The sequence below is a fragment of the Plectropomus leopardus genome, chromosome 13, assembly GCF_026936395.1.
Source record: "Plectropomus leopardus strain MGB_pleo_1.0 chromosome 13, ASM2693639v1, whole genome shotgun sequence".
NCBI lineage: Eukaryota > Metazoa > Chordata > Actinopteri > Perciformes > Serranidae > Plectropomus > Plectropomus leopardus.
This window is the reverse complement of record NC_142188.1, coordinates 1188032-1208487: the sequence shown is the minus strand read 5'-3', so window position 1 is coordinate 1208487 and position 20456 is coordinate 1188032. Positions and strand designations below refer to the sequence as shown.

General features: G+C 39.4%; 2 protein-coding genes across 2 annotated transcripts in view; one reads left to right on the top strand and one right to left on the bottom strand.

The window, feature by feature from the left end:
* LOC121954671 (uncharacterized) overlaps window positions 1–20456 on the bottom strand; it is a 212105-nt gene that overhangs the window by 110189 nt on the left and 81460 nt on the right. The gene's annotated exons all lie outside the window — the stretch shown is intronic.
* Window positions 1–20456, top strand: part of cdh5 (cadherin 5) — a 47156-nt gene that overhangs the window by 1578 nt on the left and 25122 nt on the right. The window contains exons 2-6 of the mRNA XM_088086216.1: window positions 13416–13640; window positions 14548–14827; window positions 16238–16360; window positions 16541–16708; window positions 18063–18244. Of these exons, the coding sequence (XP_087942342.1) occupies window positions 13416–13640; window positions 14548–14827; window positions 16238–16360; window positions 16541–16708; window positions 18063–18244 (978 nt within the window). The remainder of the gene's footprint in view (window positions 1–13415; window positions 13641–14547; window positions 14828–16237; window positions 16361–16540; window positions 16709–18062; window positions 18245–20456) is intronic.

Genomic DNA, 20456 nt, shown 5'->3' with positions numbered 1-20456 from the left:
TCCCACACACACACACACACACACACACACACACACACACACACACACACACACAAGATTCCTGATTAGAGCCATTCATTCATTCAGATATATGTCAGAGTGGTTGACAGGCCGTCCAGCTGTGGCCACGTTGGCTTCAGCTCGACTCTGATTACAACTGAAAGACCCAGTTAGGTTTTTTTTCAGAGGCTGACCTGCATTCTGCCTTTTACATCGCAGAACACCATTCACCTCCTGCAGGAACCACACTTTAATTTTCACGTTCTTACATCCCAACACTGAGGAACACATCAATACGGACAAACTATCACCCCCCCTCCCAAAAATAATATATATTTGATATTCCAGATGATGGTCCATTCAACAAGACGCACTCTGAGAATAATTTTCCAAAAGAGTTTATTTTAAAGGGTAGAACCGTTTGTTTCTGAAGAACCTTTTTTTTTAAAAGAAAGGGCTTTTACTTTGAACTGGTTAGTGGCAGAGAGATCTTCTCTCTATCTTCTTAACAGAGCCCCCTGGACGGGTTCTAGGTAAAACCTTTGCAGTATACTTTGTTGTCAGTAGAACCCCCGGTTGAGTTCTAGATTAAACCCTTTGAATACAAAAGGACAGAACCTCCTGTGTGGGTTTTACATTAAAACCTTGGAATATGGAAGGGTTCTTAAAAGAACCTTGTGGATGGGTTCTAGATGAAACCCTTGGAATATAAAAGGGTTTTCAGTAGAAACTCCTGTATAGGTTCTATAACAAACCCTTGGAAGATGGAAGGGTTCTCAAAATAACCCCCTGGGTGGACTCCATAGGAAACCCTTCAATACGAGGGAACGTGATATAAATGGGTTTTTGGGTAGAACCCCATGTTTGAGTTCTTGAACACACCCTTGAAATATGAAAGGGTTCTCCATAGGTTCTTGATAGAAACCTGTGGGTGGGTTCTGGATGAAACCCTTGGAATAGAAAAAGGTTCAGAACCTACTGGGTGGATTCTAGTAGTACCATTAGAAGATGGAACGGTTCTGGGTCGAACCCCCTGAGAGGGTTTTGTATTGAACCATTATACCACAGAGGGGTTCTCTGCAGAACCTCACATAGGGGATTCAGGGTGGAATCCTTCACAGATGGTTCCAGTATTTACCCTTTATGGTGGCGTCTAGGAAGCTCTGTCTTTAAGGGTTCCAGTTGGAAGCATAACAAAAGGTTCTACGACAGTGGTACCCAACTGGTCCAGCCACAGGGTCCACACGTTAGATAGACCCGCACAACACGTTGGCTTAGAACACAAAAATATTAGAACATACTGCAAGAACAATCAGGGATGACAGTTTGTTTCAAAAGAAAGTGTTTTTTTTTAACAAATCTGACATATTCACACGTCACTCACGGTCCATTCACCAGTTGGGAACCACTGGTCTACCAGTAACAGAAAAAGGTTCTCCTACAGGAACAAGCCACAGACCCCAACATGGTTCTAGTTTGCACCTTTAGCTCTTAGAGTGTGAGGAAAATGGAACTAATGCACTGAAATGCAAAGAAAGAGAACTTTACGGCTTCTCTGATTGGTCCGTAGCTGAGACTTTGAGGCTTTTAGATGCTGCAAACTGACCTGATCGGATATTTTAAACATTTTTTAACCTCCTGCAGTCGGCTGAAGATGAAGTTTGTAACAAAACTGGAATAATCAGCGTTAACCGAACATTAAATATGTGACGGTCCACATTGGGATCGTTCACTCTGGGCTGTTCTGGACGGGAAATCTTCATCCCTCCTCAAACATTTTGACTCCTGGGAGGCGCCAGAGTTGGAAATTTCGCCTTCAGCGTAGACGGAGGCTGACAGCTGAGCCGGGGCCGATGTGGGAGAACACGCCAGGCTTTAAATTATTTTCAGATGGCTGCTGGTCATTACTGTCAGCGCCGCGGCCGGCCAACATCATTCATAACGCTCGCCGTGATAAAATCTGATTCCACTGATTGTGAAAGAAAACAGAATTAACTAGAAGGAGCTCAAACACCAATCAGAGCGTGAACACACTCTGTGACAGGACGGCGTCACTGAGGACACTGTGTGTGTGTGTGTGTGTGTGTGTGTGTGTGTGTGTGTGTGGCGGCACTTCCTGGTGTGACTCGCAGGCGGACAGATTGTTAGAAGCTGCTCTGTGATTAAACCTGTTTTAATCTCAACACAAACACACACACACACACACATTGAAACACACACACTGACACAAAAACTCACACACACAAACACTCAGACACTCTGACCCACACACAGACTCACACATACACACAGATGCATACACACACACACACACACACACACACAGGAACATCACAGATTTGAGGCTGTAAAATCTCGTCCTCTGCCACATGAACACAAACAAACCTCTGATTTTTTTGGGTGGTAAAAGTGGACGAAAGTGAGACAGAAGACATCGTTTTGAGGACGATTTTTACAGCCTGTAACGAGACTTTCAGACCGCAGGTCCTGCGGCGTTCACAGGGCGTTCTCGCGATGTTCACAGGGCGTTCACACGGTGTTTACGTGGGCTGATGTGCTCATTAGAAACAGTGGTGATCTCAGAGACTTCCTGCTGTAGCAGCAGGACGAAACGGGTCAATTTTGTTCATCAAAGTCAGCAAAACTGTCCAAGAGTGGCATTAACCCTTTGGAACCTGGGAGAATTTGCATGATATTCTTTAAAATAAAGTTACAAGAAAAGTACCTGGAAATTGGCCAAAAAAAGTAATAAATAAATAAATTTTAAAAAATGGTAAAAATAAATAAATTTAAAAAAAGGTGAAAAATAAATAAATTTAAAAAAAGGTAAAAAATAAATAAATAAATAAAAAGGTAATGAATAAATAAATAAAAAATGCCAGCCCAAAAAGCTAAGCCATACAGTCAACAAAGTGCAGACGTTCAAGTGAAAATCCATCCTCCGCTTTGGGATCATTATCTGTAGTGAAAAACAAAAAAAATTTAAAAGGAACCTGGTAACAAAAGTCAACTGAGTCGATTCGAGCCATGCAGAGGAAATGTGGCATTAACCCTTCGAAACCTGGACTGACGTCAGTTTTTTGTGCTATTTTCAGACTTCTTCCACAAGTATTTAAACCTTTGATCCCTGAGCTCACTGGTTTTATTTCATGTGAAAACATGGAAAGAAAGTCATCAACTTGGCAAGAAATGGTCTGCAAATGGCAAGAAGTTAGTAGATTTTTAAAGTTATTGAGAAAAAAAATAGAGGGAAATGTCCATTTATCTATATTTCTAATTATCATTGTTTTTTAAAATTATTATGTCATAGAATTTATAACCACTTTTCTACTTTATTTCCTTAACTTTTTAAACTTTCCTTTTCCTTTTGCTTTTTTTAATGTAATTTTCTTGGCTTTATAAAAAACTTTCTTTTCGCTTTTGCTAATTTTCAGGTAATTTTCTTGGCTTTTTTAAAAAAATCAAACTTTTTTGTCTTTTCTTTTCTTTTCTTGTCTCGTTTTTTGCTAATTTTTCCGGTAATTTTCATGTACTTTTTAAAAAATAATAATTTTGTAAATTTTTTTGCGTCATTTCATCTAAAGTTGCTAATTACCTTCATTTAATGTTTTTGAAAGAAATCAAGTCATTTTACTCAAGTTTCAAAGGGTTAAGGGATGGTCCGGAAAATAAACACACCAACTTATTAACTTTGTTTAGTCACAATTTTACTCCAGTTTCTCTTTAAATCTTTCACAGTTTTTCGTACATCAGTCGAGTGTACAGAGACTGATGTACGGAGAGCGACAGGAGTCTCGAGGATGATCAAAAAGATGCACAGAAAGTTTAGATTTTTGCTCATGCAGCTGTTTGCACCTGTCATTTTGATTTAAGCTGCTCGTATTAAATCTTATGATAATCACCTCTTTTAAATTCTCCTTTTAACTGCTGGCGTCGCGCATGCAAATCTGACTTCAGGATTATATTTAGGTATTTATGGCATCATTTATCAAAGGCATCTTTCGGAGGTCTGAAGAATAAATAACATCCAGGAATATCTGTAATTACATCTGTACATTGTCCGCAGGCGGGGGAGTGTGTGTGTGTGTGTGTGTGTGTGTGTGTGTGTGTGTGTGTGTGTGTGTGTGTGTGTGGCGGAGCAGCAGAAACACACACACAGATACAGTCGTCATTCTGCGGGATGTTTTGTGACTGGCAGACAGGTCTGACCTACTTTCACTCAACCAAAGGCTAAAGCGCAGAAACAAACCAACGAGACCTCGTAATCCTGCTGGTCTCTGAAGGGTCGTCGAAGTTCATGCACAGACATACGACCGGCCCTGTCCTACAAGGACGAGGAGGGACATATATGTCCTTTGTCCTTCTGTGATTGTCTGCATGCCGTTAATCCTTAAACACCTGGATCATCATCAGTATTCTCGAGCTTGAATACATTTAGAGTTGTTCTACAAAAGAAAACATTTTTTAATATATTTTTCCTTTTGTTTAGCAGTTTTTTAAATAAAAAAAAACTTTTCATTTTGTTTGCTTTTTATTTGTCCCGCAGATTGCAAAAAAATAAGTTAAAGGTGATTAGAAAATACTAAAAGGTGGAGTTGATATGATATTATTTAAAAAAAACAACATAGGGAAAAATGTCAAGAAAATGTCATTCATAAATTTAATCATGACATATTTAAAGTTATTCTACAATTTTTTTTATACTTTTCTTTTTTTCTGTCCCGCCTGTCACACAAATTGGCAAAAAAATAGATAAATAAAAGGTGATCAGAAAATACTAAAAGGTGGAGCTGATATGATATTAAAAAAAGGGGAAAATTGGAAAATATATATATATATATATATATATATATATATATATAAACATTACAGTTTTAAATTAGCTATATTTTAGACAATTATTTTCATTTTCAAGATTTTTGTCCTTTTTGTTTGTTTGTTTTGCTTTGTGTGGGGTTTTTTATTTCTAATTTTCAGGTAATTTTCTCATACATTTTGTTGATTTGTTGCTAGTTTTTGGATAAATTCCTCTTAAATTACTCATTGCCCAGATTACAAACAAATGTGGGCATAAAAAACAGGGAAATCAGGGTTCAGGCTGGGAATTACCAAACTTATCCTCGAACTGCACCTTCTAGTATCGACTCAGCTCACTTTGACCACGGTGGAGCTAAAAAAGAGAAAAGGTACTATCCTAAACTTAGTGGAAAACCCAAAAAAGAGCGAGTGGAGGTGAGTGGAGCTGAGCTGAATCCATGCAGCGGAAATGAGGCATGAGGTGCTAAATCTGCTTTTAGGTGAGGGAGAGTTGAAGAAGAAAAGGTGAGAAAAGGAAAAAGGTGGAATGATAGACAGGATGTAGAAATAGACTGTGTGAAAAATAAGATGTAGTTTTCACCTTGAAGGATCCAACCGGAGAGAAGTGGAGGAATCTGAGAGGAAAGAAATTACAGGATGAAGGAGGATGAGACCGTGTTAAAGATTCGAGAATAAAGTCATAATATTAAAGATTTAACTCCCAAATTTATGAGAAAATGTTGTTATATTAAATTACTGCACCTATACATTTAAGAGAAGAAAAGTCATAATATGACAAGGTTAAACTTGCAAATTTATGAGAATAATGTTGAAATATTACATTAATGCACATATAAATTCATGAGAAAAAAATTAATAATAATACAAAATTAAACTTGGAAAATGTCTGAGAAAAATGTGGTAATATTACATTAATGCACATATAAATTCATTAAAAAGCAAAAAAACAAAATTAAACTTAGAAATTTCTGAGAAAAATGTGGTAATATTAAATTAATGCACATATAAATTCATGAGAAAAAAAATAATAATACAAAATTAAACTTGGAAATTTCTGAGAAAAATGTGGTAATATTACATTAATGCACGTATAAATTTAGGAAAAGAGAAGTCATAATAATACAAAATTAAACTTGGAAATTTATGAGAAAAATGTGGTAATGTTACATTAATGCACGTATAAATTTAGGAAATGAAAAGTCATAATAATACAAGATTAAACTCGCAGATTTATGAGAAAAATTTTGTAATATCACATTTATACACCGATAAACTTACAAGGAAAAAATTTTAGAGGATTACACCCATAAATTTATGAAAAAAAAGTGATAGTGTGAAAGGGGGCGAAAGAAGGAACGACACGCAGCAAATGGTCGAAGTTGGAATCGAACCTGCGGCTGCAGCGAGGGCTCTACCCTAAAAGGACCCTAAAAGTCTTTATATTATTATATGATTAAACTTGAAAATTTACAAGAACAAATGAGGTAATATTACAAGATTAAACTTGTAAATTTTCTCGAAGAAATTTGTAATATAACACAACTAAACAAGCAAATTTACGAGGAAAGAATCATAATATTACTAAATCAAACTGGTTAATTTACAAGAAAAAAAACATGATAATATTACACGATTTAACTCTTGAATTTATGGGAAAAAAAATTGTGATATTACCCAATTAAACTTTACAACAAAAAGTCTTCACATTATGTGATTACAATCAGAAATTTACCAGAAAAAAAGTTCTAATAATACCTGATTAAATTTGTAAATTTACAAGAAAAAAGATTGTGATATTAAAATTAAACTCATAAATTGACATGAAAAAAAATCATAATATTTAATTAATTTTTAACTTGCAACTTTATGGGAAAAAGATAATATTCTGCTTTAATCCAAAACTTTATTCCTGTAAATGTATGAATTTAGTCACGTAATGTTACGACTTTTCTTCTTGCACATTTACGAGTCTCTTAATATTATGACTTTTTTTTCTTGTGATTTGATGAGTTTAACCTTATAATATTGCAACTTTTTTTCCTGAAATTATGACTTTAGTCTGGTAATTTTAAGACTTTATTCACTAAATCCAAGATTTTGTTTTCTTTAACACGGCCCTAATCTGCTGCGAAAGAAAGAGAAAGAAAAAGGAGAAGGTGGACGGAGGACGGAGGACAAAGACCAGAAGTGTGAGACAGAATGAGACAACAAATAAGAAAAAGACAAAATGTGACACAGACAGAAACAAAGTGAGACAGCAGAAGAGACAGAGACAGACGTGCAGCCAGCGGCAGCGGCTGAATACCAGGAAGGGCGTGTCCGCTCACTAATGATGACCCTTCATTAACACGCCCTGCAGCATTTCCCAGAGGGCATTGTGTTTACACTTCCTGCTGCTGATAAAGGGGGAGGAGTAAGACGCCATGCTCTAAAGACGGAAACGCAGCTTTTAAAAAATGCCCTTTTAGGGAAAATGACCCCCGATGGGTTCAGAGTCAGAGGATGTACATGTGTGAGTAACATGTGACACGAGATGGCGAGGAAACTTGTGTATATCAAGCGAGTTTTGTGGGACACAAACATATTTTTCGATAATATTGCAGGAAAGGCTTAAGCCAACACTTTGAAACTTGAGGATACTGATCTGGTTTATTTCAAAAACATGGATAAAAGGCAATGAGTAACTTAAGAGGAGATATGTTAAAAATTAGCACAAAAATGAAAAGTTAAGAAATTACCCGAAAAATGAACTAAAATAAAATAATTAAAAAAGAAATGAATAAAATAAAATAAAAATAAAATAAAATAATATTAAATAAAATATGATTCAATAAAATAAAATAAAATAATAATAATAATAGGCTAATAATAATACATAAACAGTATATATTTATATTTTTTAATCCAATGTTTAAATGCTTGTGAAAGGTAACTGAACACAACACAAGAAAATTCATGTTCATCCAGGTTTCAAAAGGTTAAGCTATAAAAGCAATAAAAATGGTATTACCATAGCAACCCAAAAGTTTTCACTTGGAAACATTTTTTTCTTTCGCTCAGTGTTTTAGATACAAACGCTCAGCGCCTGCTGGCGGTTTGAAACTCAGTTTGCAGTTGAACTGTATCGATTCAAACGTTCACACGTCCCGTCGGATTAACCACAAACAACGAGAGCAGAAACACAACGAAGAACAAACCGCAGACGGCAAACGGAGGAAAAAGCACTGATCAAATGCACAACATCATTCACACACATTAATGTTCGACTTCTGAGAATCTTTCATCGTTTCATCCTCGCTCACACTGAACGCACTCACACAAACGCCAGAAAGAAACGTCTGTCAGTAAATATGTTAGAAATGGTTAACTTGTAATACCAAAACTCAAAAGAAATTTAACAAAATATGACATTCTCATTTTGGCATGTGAATTTGACCTACAGAATATTTGTCTTTTCTAAGACGTGAATTTTTGATTCTGAATTTCTGAACATTGAAAAATAAAGGTGAAATTGAGCATTTATAATCAGAAGAATTAAATTCAGAGACAAAAAAATCAGATACATAATTTCAATGCATTAATATGAATTGTTAGATAATTTTTAATTTCAAAATCAGATTACTTCCTTATAGTTAGTATAGGTTTGGTTTAACTTGCTTACATGTTCATTTTAAAACAGTTAAAATGTTTGCAGTTTGCAGTTTGAAGCTGACTAACAACGTCATCATCCGCCCAAAAATAGAGATCTTGTTTGGTTTTCTTTTCCTTGAGAGTCGTGAGGAATGCTGCCTGCATGTTTTTGGGACGGCGCTGCGTGACAACATACATGTGCACAGTGTGCACGCACTGTTTGTCCAAAACATGTAGAGAGGAAGGACACGAGTGACGCACAGTGAGAGCTGAGCATGTAGAGGACGAGGACGCTGCAGGACACATGTCTGGTCTTAAACAGACGTCTCACTGTGAGGTGTGTGTGTGTGTGTGTGTGTGTGTGTGTGTGTGTGTGTGTGTGTGTGTGTGTGTGTGTGTGTGTGTGTGTGTGAAGGTGAAACTTTATTTTCTTTCCATCAACTTCTGCAGTGTGGGCGAATGTTTCTGCCAAAAAAGTTATGTACTGAAGGCAAACGGACAAAAGTCAAAGAGAGCTAAACTTTTACAAACTACTCAAAAACACCATAAAAAAGAGCATTTTACAGCCGTATGAACTCAAATATGCACAAATCATGTCAAAAGAATAACAGAAAAATGACAATTAAAGATATTTTCATTCCAGAAGCGAGTTTATCTGACAATTAACTCTTAACATCAAACCAAATAGCACTTTCAAAGTACAATTCATCTGTTTTATTGATGATAATTAATATTTCAGCTATATGATACCATTTTAATAGAAGTTTAAAGGTCTGTTTCATTCTTTACATCCTAATTTTCATGTTTCTGGGTTTCTTTTTGTCATTGGTTGCTCATCACCGTCTTGTCTGAGTCATGTTGCCATCGATACGCCTGCAGGACGGTTCACCTCAGGCACCAAAAAACGTCTCTGTCTGTGTTTTAAACAATAGCTTCAGGTTTGTGTCTCAGAAGAGGTAAAAAACGACAAACTGATGAACAGCTTCGATTTGTCAAGTACAAATTCTCATCCCAACGTGCCAAAAATCGCCACTCAGTCAGTGCCGTTCACGTCTACATGTGACGCACAAGATATCCTCCTGCGTCTTTTGAAGTGATTCCAAAAACATAAAAAAGACAAAGTTACCTGTCTAATCCAGTTAAATTCAGTGTCCTCTGAAAAAAGCCTTAATTGATAAAAATTAATCAGCTGCAGTTAAATTATGCAGACTTCTGGTTTAAAACAGAAATTTGAATTTTGAAAATATCAGAAATGGATTAATCATCCTAAACAAAATAACCAAAACCACCCAGATAATGTCCAAATCGGCCAAGAAGTGGCTGAAATACTGTCAATATATTGTATGTGATTATGCAAATATATGCAAATTATGTGAATTATGCAAATTCTTCAACATACGCAGGTTAGCATCCCACAGTTTCCTAATGTTGGTGACCCGTACTATATATTTATGACAGGCAACTCTGGGGTGCTCAACATTTCGGGTTCTCAATGAGGCTCTACAGGCTGGTAAACGGACTATAAGCCAAATTCACGTTGAAAGCCGTATTTCACAAGTCAGGGATGAAGACATGGCGACCATATCGTACCGATGCAACAGGTGCCTTTGTGCGTCGGTATCTGACGCCAAAAATCACAGTATCTGAGTTCTTAATGAAAACATCTGTCAACTATTGCTCTGACAAAATGAAATCCTAAATTATAATTACATGGAAAAAACCCCGAAGGATTTAAAATAAGGTAAAAAGAGGAAGTGTTGAAGAAAGACATTTGGTAGCAAATGAGATTAAGGCTTCAGAAGGCTAAAAACCGTGTGATTGGTATTGAATTTTGATTTAATAGATGTTTTCTAACACACACACACACACACACACACACACACACACACTCAGAGGTCCACAGTAAAATCCAATAAAAGACGATGCTCTTCAGTTTAATTAATTTAGAAACCAAACAAAGAAAAAACACAAGAGGAAAAATAACACCCGAACAAAGAGAGTGAGCTGAAGGCCAGGACGCAGCGCTGAGTCTTTGTTTGAGCTGATTTGTGGGGCGCCGTGTGAAGAGGTCACGGGAGGTCAGCAGAATACCAGATTAGGCCATTAGAGGGAGAAGACTTTGTGCCGGTATAATCCCCTCATCATAATCTCTCTTTCTCCCTCCCTGCTGCTAATGGCTGCGAGACAATAAGACGCACTAATCTGTCTACTGGGACGGCGCGGGGCTGCGCCCAGATATCTACTGGAGCGCAGAGCGCATATAGACTCAAATGTTTTGAAGATTATTTCTCTGGCATTTCTGCTTTATTAGATAGAGCCCAGTGGGTGGGGGGAGAGGAGGAGAAGCTAAACTTTAGGCTGCTGCTGTTTGTATACGTTTTCATTTGGTTAAATAAAACGGCCGGCGGGCAGACGCAAGTGATGCAAGACGCTGAAACGTCTTCCGAGCCGTAATCAGTCAAGACATAAATCAGATGCCAGTTTGGTTTAAATTTCAAAGGCGATTCAACCAAAATTCAGCTTTAATTTGAGGCCGACTCAAGCTGATTTCAAACTTTTTTTGGCGTGTTGCTGTTGAGGTAAATCTCCAGTGTGAAGGATTTAAAGGGATTTATTGTCAGAAATGGAATTTAATGTAATCAGTGTGTTTTCAGTGTGTAAAATCAGCTGAAAATAACAGTTTCGTCACCTTAGAAGGAGCCGTTTATATCGACATAGGGTCCTCGTCTACGGAGATCACCATGTTGCGCCGCCATGTTTTTTTTTACATCGGCCGCTGTAGTTTTGCAGCTAAAGAAAACTTTTTTCAGTGTTTTTCTCAGTTTAAATCTCATTGTCTATTTGTTGTTGAGAGGAAGAGACCTCTGGAGACGCGTCTTCAAACAGTGAGAATAAACATGTTATATCAGCGCTGAGCGTCTCATTGAGTGTCTGCGTGAAAATAACTGAAAACAGCTCATTTTGGGGATGACAGCGTGTCTCCACACAGTGTGGGCGTGGCAGACCGCGTTTTAATTGACACCTCATTGGATCTCACCTTTGTCGACCATCTCCGGTCTCCATGGCGACAGCCACGGAGCAAAGCAGAGTCGGCGTGGTGCAGCTCTATCTGTTCAGCCCGCTGACTCCGGCTGCGTTCCGAAAAAATAAAGCTGCCTGAAGCCGCAGAACGGTTAATTTCATCACACATTCACTGCGTCCGGCGCTTTGCTGCTCAGACAGAGCGTCCAGAGTCGCTCTGACACTCCCAGAGAGCGGCGCTCTGGATAACCGGACTCCAGCAGCGCGCCGACGGTCCAGTTTGTGCCAGAGTGCGTTCCGGCACTCAGAGCGAACGTTTCTGAATTACTGAGAGGAGCGTTGACGGGTTTGTGTTCGGCACGTTAAATTATCTAACACCCGACTGCGGACGACATCGCTGTGGTTGTGTGTGTTGGTCACAAAGTTCATCACTTTGGTTTAGACTGAAATAGAGCTGTGTGGTCGACTGTCGTTAACTTTTGCACTGATTTTCATGACCTCCAGAGGACGAACCTCGAGACTTTAATGACCCCCGACTTTTTCTGTAGCGCCACCAGAAGGTCGATGTTTGTGGTTGTGAGTGTTTTGTCTTTTCTGCTATTTGATGGCTTGTCATTAAATTTTGATGCAGAGAGTCGTGCTCTCTGAGGCGCTCCCCTTTGGTTTATCAGAGTAACAGTTTGGATTTCTTTATGCCTCACAGAGCCGCTGAAGTGTCTGCAGACTTTTAGTCCCGTCTCTTTAGTTCTCTGCACGCCGTTCAGACCAAAAATAGACCACGAAAAAGAGTCTGCGCTCATGTTGACTTTTTTTGCAAAAAGGTGAAGGTGACAGGACAAAATGCACTTTAAATCCAAGTTACAAATCTATGAGTTTGAAGGTTATCTGATGCAAAAACACTGTGCAGCTTTTTATATCATTAGGATTTTACAGCTTTATTTCTGTAGATAGTTTATGATTCACCTCGACAGTCTCGAGGTAAAAACTGTCCATGTTTTAATCTACCAGAGATGTGCGCCTGATCTTTAGTTGTGGTCAGTGCAGAGGAGTATGATATATGATATATATGATATTATCTAAAAACTAGGCAAAAATGTCCAGAAAATTCCATTTATACATCTAACTATGATATATTTAGTTAGTCTTATTCTACAAAATATTTTTTTAATTTGTTTTTTATTTTTAGCACTTTAATGCACTTTCATGTTTTTTTAAACTTTTCTTTTTGTTTGCTTATTTTCTCTAATTTTCTTGTAACTTCTCGTAAATTTCCTGCTAATTTTTTTACCTTTTTTTCGTTAAGTCGTGCCTTCTTCCTCTCATTTTGAAATAAATCAAGCCAGTTTGCTCAGGTGTTAAAGAGTTAAACTCCTTTTTATTCCCATAATTTGACGTGCTGTGTTAAAGGAAGAAGAAAAAAAAAGAAACACCGATCAAAAATTCAAAATGTCAAAGAGTCCCTTTATGGAAAATGTCCTTTCTAATGGCTGATAAAGACAGACATCCTAAGTGGTTTTAATGTCAGCTCCTCTCTGCGTCTCCGTCTCTCTGTCTCCGTCTCTCTCTCACATCAGTGGGTCAGGACCTAAAATGGGTCACAGGCCTATGTTTAATAGATCCCCGTACGACCACATTAGTGATACGCCTCGGCCCAGGTCCCATGATGATCCCTAAATGTTTCATTTGGGTCCCAGGCTGAAAAGGTTTAGGAGCGCTGGTCCTCAATGATAGCTAGACCTCGAGCTGAGCGGCGGACTGCGCGGGGACGGCGAGCCCTTGGCCTTCTCTCTGAGTCTCACCCTGGCACGGCGGAGGGGTCTGTCCACAGCTGATAAGTGGTTTTAATGTGATCTCCTCTTTTCTGCTCCCCCTCTCTCCTCCTTCCTCTCTGCATCCTCTCATCACCCTCACTCATTCTTTCGCCCCCTCATCCCTGCCTGTCCCAGATGATGGCTCGGCTCCAGCTGTGGACTACGGGGCTGGCGGCCATCGTGGCCTTGTCCGTCTCTCTCGCTGCTGCTGGAGAGTCGGGCCTCCCTGCGATGGGAGCAGAGCAGATTGTGAAGAAGGCGTCGCATCCCGTCCTCTTCAGGAAGAAGAGAGAGTGGATCTGGAACTCCCTCTACGTGGAGGAGGAGAAACCTGCGCCCATGCCCTACAAGATCGGACAGGTACGAAGACCACGGCAAAAACAAGAATCCGGTTCAGGCTCTACAGCAGGGACACCGGCTTTGTTCGGGGCCACTTTTACAAAAGAGGCCAGGGGCCAGTCGCAGCAGCCACATGCATGTTTCCAGGGTGTGAGGACGATTATAGGATTTTAGGATGTTTCTCTGAATTTAAGACACTTCTCAGATTTTAGGACATTTCTCAGATTTAAGAACATTTCTCAGATTTTAGGACATTTCTTGGATTTAAGGACATTTGAAGGATTTCAGTCTGTTTCTATCATTTTAAGGATATTTCTAGAATTTTAAGACATTTCTAGGGATTTAGGAGGTTTCTCAGATTTAACGACATTTCTAGGATTTTGTGGTGTTTCGACAATTTCAGGAAATTTCTTGGATTTCAGGTTATTTCTAGAATTTTTGGACATTTCTAGGATTTTGTGGTGTTTCTTAGATTTCATGACTTTTTTTGATATAAGGACATTACTAGAATTTAAAGACATGGCCGTTTAGCGGTCTCGTATCAGACTGACACAAAAGTCTGCTTCTGGCGTCGGGATCTTAAGCTGACATTCCTGCAAAAGCGACTGTTTTTGACGACTTTGCAAAGGCTGGAAACTCACGACTCAAATGAGAGTCCTCCTTAAATTTCAGTTGGCCTTTCTGAGCCCAGCTTCTCCGGTTTAGTCTCTAAACGTTCAGTAATCTTCTTCCTATGGCAAACGTGGATTTTTGTCACTTCCATTCAGTTTTAATGCCGCAGCACGCCAAGAATCTGGGGCATTAACTTGTTGCTAACCAGCCTTTTGATGAATATCTGAGTGATTTTGCTGGAATACTCAGTTTATTTGTGGAAAACTCGCTGGAAGGTTGTTGATTTGAGTCCTCGCTATCTTTTTTTTTCTCACAGCTGAAGTCGAGCCAGAGAGTGGAAGTGAAGAGCTTCAGAATAGACGGCGAAGGAGCAAACACCATCTTCACCGTGGATCACAAAGGAGACCTGTTTGTCACCAGATCTCTGGACAGAGAGGAGAAGAACGCGTACCATCTGACCGCCAGGATGTACGACGGGAACAACAAGCTGATCGAGGACGCTGGAGACTTTGTCGTCCAGGTGACGGACATCAACGACAACACCCCAGTTTTCCCCAGAACGTACAACGGATCCATCACGGAGAGGGCCGTGATCGGTGAGTCGGGCTGCTGTCAAACGCTGCTCGCTGCTTTTGTTTTTCAGCGTGTGATGAAATGAGCAAGATGACACGTAAATGCGACGCAGGTACAGTCGCCCGAAAACAAAATGTTGCCGTTAAATGTTTTTGCAAACCACAAATCTGTTATATTTGCAGGTTTCATACTCATCATCGCGTTTATAAAGTGTCGTCATTTATGAGCTGACTTTGTGGAGTATGAGGGGATGCTGGATGATGTTTTTGGATGGTGTTTTTTAGGGAATCATGGTTTTTCTGTGGATTTTTAGCCAAAACATCAGTGTTTTTTGGGGACCCATCACTGTTTTTTTTGCGCCTTTTTTTGCCATCAAAACTTGTTTTGTAGCAACTGGTTAGTGTTTATCTGCCAAATACCATTTTTTTAAGGGACTCATCGCTGTTTCCATGGAGGTTTCTGCCAACAAACATATGTGGTCTGTAAAGACCCGTTGATATTTTTCCAAATGCTTTTTAGGTGCCGGATGTGGATGTACTTTAGTGACCTGTTGCTGTTTTGTATTTGTTTTTGTTTTTTTTAAGTCAGATAGCCTCTTTCTGCGTTTTTTACACGAACAAAAGTTGGGGTTTTGTAGCAACCACTCATTGTTTTTCCGCTTTTCTGCTTTTTGTCCTTCAAATATCATATTTTATTTTAGGGATCTGTTGTGATTCTCCAGTGGCCTTTTAGCCTCCAAACATGGTGATTTTTTTAGGGACCCATCATTGTTTTTCCAACAGCTTTTTAGGCAACAAATGTGTGTTTTCTTGGGACAAAACATTTCTTTTGTTGTCTGAATCAGCCCGTATTTTACCTGTTTTTCAGGCACCAAATGTGGGTGTTTCTGTACTGACCTGTTGCTGTTTTTCCAGTTGGGATTATGCCCCCAAACATGATATTTTTCTAACAATAACCAAGTGATTTTTGTGCCTAAACCTAACCACAAAAACCACAGCAATGTCAGAAAGTAAAGTTTAAATGTGTCTGCTACGGAATAATGTGAACATTTTTTAAATATGTGGTTTTAGAAACATCCAGTGCCAACATTTCCTCTGCTGACTGAGCAGACAACACACCCTGACTAAATTCTTGCAGGACAAAGTTTCTGTTGCAGCAAGTACAGTCTGTATTTGACATTTACCATCCAGTGTTAAGTTAGATTAAAAATAGACCGGACTGTGAAAAGTCTGGGAACAACAAAACATAATGTCAACACCTGTCACAATCATTAGCACACCCCTCAGTGGAAAAAGGCACGTTGGTGACTTAAATAACACGATCTTAGCACGTAATCACAACGTATTAATCAGCTCAACAGCCCTGATGTTCAATAAGAGAACATTCACAGAACAAAATGAACTGTAGCTCAACGTCTTCAATCTGCTCCGCAGGAACTCCAGTGTTAGAGGTGAGGGCGACTGACGCTGATGATGCCACCACCGCTAACGGAGAGCTCAGGTACTCTTTGACCCCGGCCGGAGACCTCTCCGCCTTCGAAATCGACAGCATCTCAGGTAGGCGCGCAGCACCGGCGTCCAAAATAACCATATACATCCTGCAGCAACATTGCTCTCCTTAACAAGCTAATGAAGGTTGATGTCTAAGATTTAGGGGCTATTTTTACCCCAACATGAGTCAGAGCTGACCTCAGACCCCCCCTCCGTCTGTCCGTCCCTCTCACCGTCTCTCTGCAGGTGTGATCAGCTGCAAGGTAAACACTCTGGACCGCGAAACCAACAGCCAGTACTTGGTGGTGGTGAAAGCTCAGGACATGAGGGGGATGGCGTCCGGCAGCACGTCCACCACCTCCGTCACCATCACCGTCACCGACATCAACGACAACATAGCTTCTTTCTTGCAAAGTAAGCATCGTTTCATCCTGATAGTTAAGCCATGATACGATTTCCATTTCACATCTTTTGCGAGTATTGCAGTGACATTTATTGTGATAGACTGCTATTTAGTACTTTTTTTTCAGCTGCAAATTATGTTCCCAAAGTAAAAACTTTTGCAAAATGTATTTTACGTAATACATGTTTAATCTGTTCATCTCACTTAAGTCATTTTTTTAGCTGCAAATTTTATGTAGTGGACTTAAAAATCATTTTAGCTCCACTAGGTTTTATTATTATTTCTTATTTCTAGTAGATGACCAAAGGTTTCATTTGCATTTGAAATGTTAATAATTTACATAATAAAACAAATCAATACTTGGGGTCCGTGTATCGATACAATAACGCTAAGGCTGGGCCATATGGTCACAATTTTTTTATATCCGTCGATATTGTTGTGGGTCAGATCACTATTTCTGTCAAGCTTAAAGGTTACCTTTGACTCCTCAGTGAGATATGAAGATATCATAACCAGTGATGCACGATAATGATGATTTCAGCCGATACCGATAAACCGATAATTTCCACCTTCTTGTGGCCGATAAGATACCGATAACAGATAACTTGCTTTTGTTTGTTTTTTATTACCTAAGGGTTTGAAAGGCTAGTAATAATAATGAGAGCTCAGCACGAGCGGTTGGATGAGACATGGAGAGATGCGTCCTGGTGTTTCTAAATAATTCATCCAAAGTCTGATTAAAGCTGAAACTAACACAAAGTCGTCTGTAGAGTCTAAAGAAGTCACTTTCACCTCTGCAGATGTGTCTGTTTCAGACACTTTGGTGCTGTGAGGAGAAGCTGCGCTCTGTCTGTCTGTCTCACTGCGCTGCTGTCGGACCATCGGCTGTTTGATCCGCCATGATGAAATGCTGTGGCTGTCAAACACTCAGCTGTTCTACAGTCAAAGTCCTTCACTGCATTTGGTTCATGGCGGCGCTATTCTTATTATCATTGGCTGTTCGTGTCAAAACATGGCTGCAATGCATTCTATCGACTTTCTGTCAACTACGTTTCATTTTCTATTAATAAAAAAGTTTTATCGCATTTGCTATCGGAAATGGGCAGTTTCTGTTAGCTAGATGCATTTTCAAAATAAAAGTACAATGTGGGTACCTCATATTTGCGGTTATTTCCTTGTGCAATAAAAGCACATGTTAGATATAGGAAATAAACATTTGGCTTAATATTCACATGGGTGCACTTTAAAAGGTCAGCAGCAAGCGTTAAGGTTACAATAATTTGAAATTTAAGCACCACGCCAATCGTAGCGCCTCCATCCATTTTGGCGCCACCATTAACAGCAATGTCTAATTTCTGTCTGCAGAGTCGTATGAACTGCACGTTCGCGAGGACCACAAGCTGAACGAGAAGATCGGCACTCTGACGCTGGAGGACAGAGATGAGATCCAGCACAAACAGCCCAGCTTCCTCATTGTCGGTGAAAACAGCAAAATGTTTAACGTCGAGCTCAGCCCCAACAAGGACGGGGACCTCATGCTCAAGCAGGTAGGACGCTCGAACACAGCAAAACTGCTGATATCTCCAGGCAAAAAGCCTTTTTTTTTTATTTCTGAATGTGTAAATCAGCTCTTTGTTCTTGGTGAGTCAAGTTGATTTCTAGTAGAAATAGTAATTCATGAGGAATTTTAACTATTTCACCTTCAGAAAAGTTGCTGCCATCTCAAGTGCCTCATCATTTTCTCTTTTATGACGGCTTTATTATTGTTTTCTTCTTATTATTAATATTATTATTAATTATTTTGCAGGATTGAAAAACACAGAGGCATGTGTGAGTTCACATTTTTTATCCTGAAAAGAAGAAGCCTGTCTTCCTCCTTGTTCACAGTAGTTAACCCCTTAAAACCTGAGCAGATTGGCTTTATTTCTTTCAAAAATATGGATATTAGGCAATAAACAGATTGGCAAGAAATGACCCCAAAACTAGCAAGAAGATAATAAAAAAATTACAAGAAAATGACTTGAAATTAGAAAAAAATAAGAATAGAAAGAAAAGTAAAAGAACAAAAGAGTAAAAGGTCTCCCAAAAAACATGTTTTTAGTTTATCCAAAATTATCTGACGTACTATTGAGTTACACATTCATATTTTAATACTTCAGTCCCAAAACCGATGGCAAAATCATGCTGTTAAGCTTTGGTTTGATGCTCAATATACATTGTATAAATATGAATGCTTTTATCCAGAGTGACATTTCGAGCAAAAACCATTCGATATGCAAGCATCGCTAATATTATAAACATCTGAAAGCTGAACATCGAGGGTCGAGGCCACCGCGACCTGACAGACTTTCCAAAGTGGCACAGACATTACTGGTTTGTGCCACCACATGGCCACAAAACACATAAAAAATACAAATTTAAATGCCATAAATGTGAGTTTTTTTGCAGACAATGCTGCAAAACAGAATGTAAAACCCTAAACAGCGTCTGGCTACAGGAGCTATTTCTGTTTGCTGCTCTTCATGTAAAGTATTCGGGACATCAGAGGGCTGAAAATGTGCCCCCTGGAGCAGAAAATCTCCCAAAAAGTGAACATATTGGTTGTTCATTTTTTTAGTTTCCTCAAAATTGTATTACAAACTATTAAGTTACAAATAAAATTTAACGCTCCAGCCCCCCCAAAACCAATGTGAACATAATGTCAGTAAGCAGTGGTTTGATTCTCAATTTACATTTTAGGAATCTGACGCTTTAAGTCGGCATGGTGTGAAACATGGAGGCATCACTGACATTATAAACACCTAAACGCGGAACATAAAGGCCACCGTGACCTGACAGACTTTCCGTAACTTCACACACATTACTGATCTTTGGTTATGCCTCCTACACATCGTGTCACCACATGGCCACCAATTACATAAAAAGTAAAATTTCCAATAAATATGTGATTTTTTTTGCAGACAATGATGCAGAACACCTAAAAGCTAAACATCCTGGCCTCCCTCTGGCTACAGGAGCTATTTCTGTTTGCAGGTTTACTTCACTGGATTGTGCTCTTCAGATAAAGTATTTGGGACATCAGAGGGCTGAATTTGTATTTTAATGAGTCGAGCTCTGTCGTAGCCGGTACCCACGCTGGCCTGGAATCGCACCACATCTCCTGTCTCTGCTCAGCTCGCCCCTCAGCTCTGCAGCCCCTCTCATCTTCCTCGCCGGCTGTGTTTACAGAATAAGCCCGCTATCGGCCACACGGCGGTGAAGGTCTTATTCTTGTTAAGCCGTTTACACACGGCTTTGATACCCTGCGACTGAGTGTCCCTGTTACCATGAATAATCCAGTTAACAGAATATTCCTGCCTACCTGTGGTGTCCCATCCGCAGATAAAACAGTCCGACAGAAACAACATTTAACTCCACAGTGGGCTGCTTCTTTTACCGGCAGAGGAACGATAAGCAGAAATGTGACAGTAAACAGCGCTCGCTGCCATATATTTGTCGACATGAAAGTGCATTCGTGTCACTGTGCGAGTCTCACTTTGTGCAGACGCTTGAAGAGTGAAAGGAAGGAGGTATTTCATGCATGGGAACATGTTTAACGTGGAGGGGAAATATGGCACTTTACCATGTTTCCTAAATCCAGAGAGCAGGAGCAGAAGCAGGTTGTTTGAGCCGAGCTGTGACGTTTAGAGCCTTTTTACACCTGACATCCAGAGCTGTCCGCGCCGAACAGGTGTGAATGCACTGAGGGTAGCAGATGCA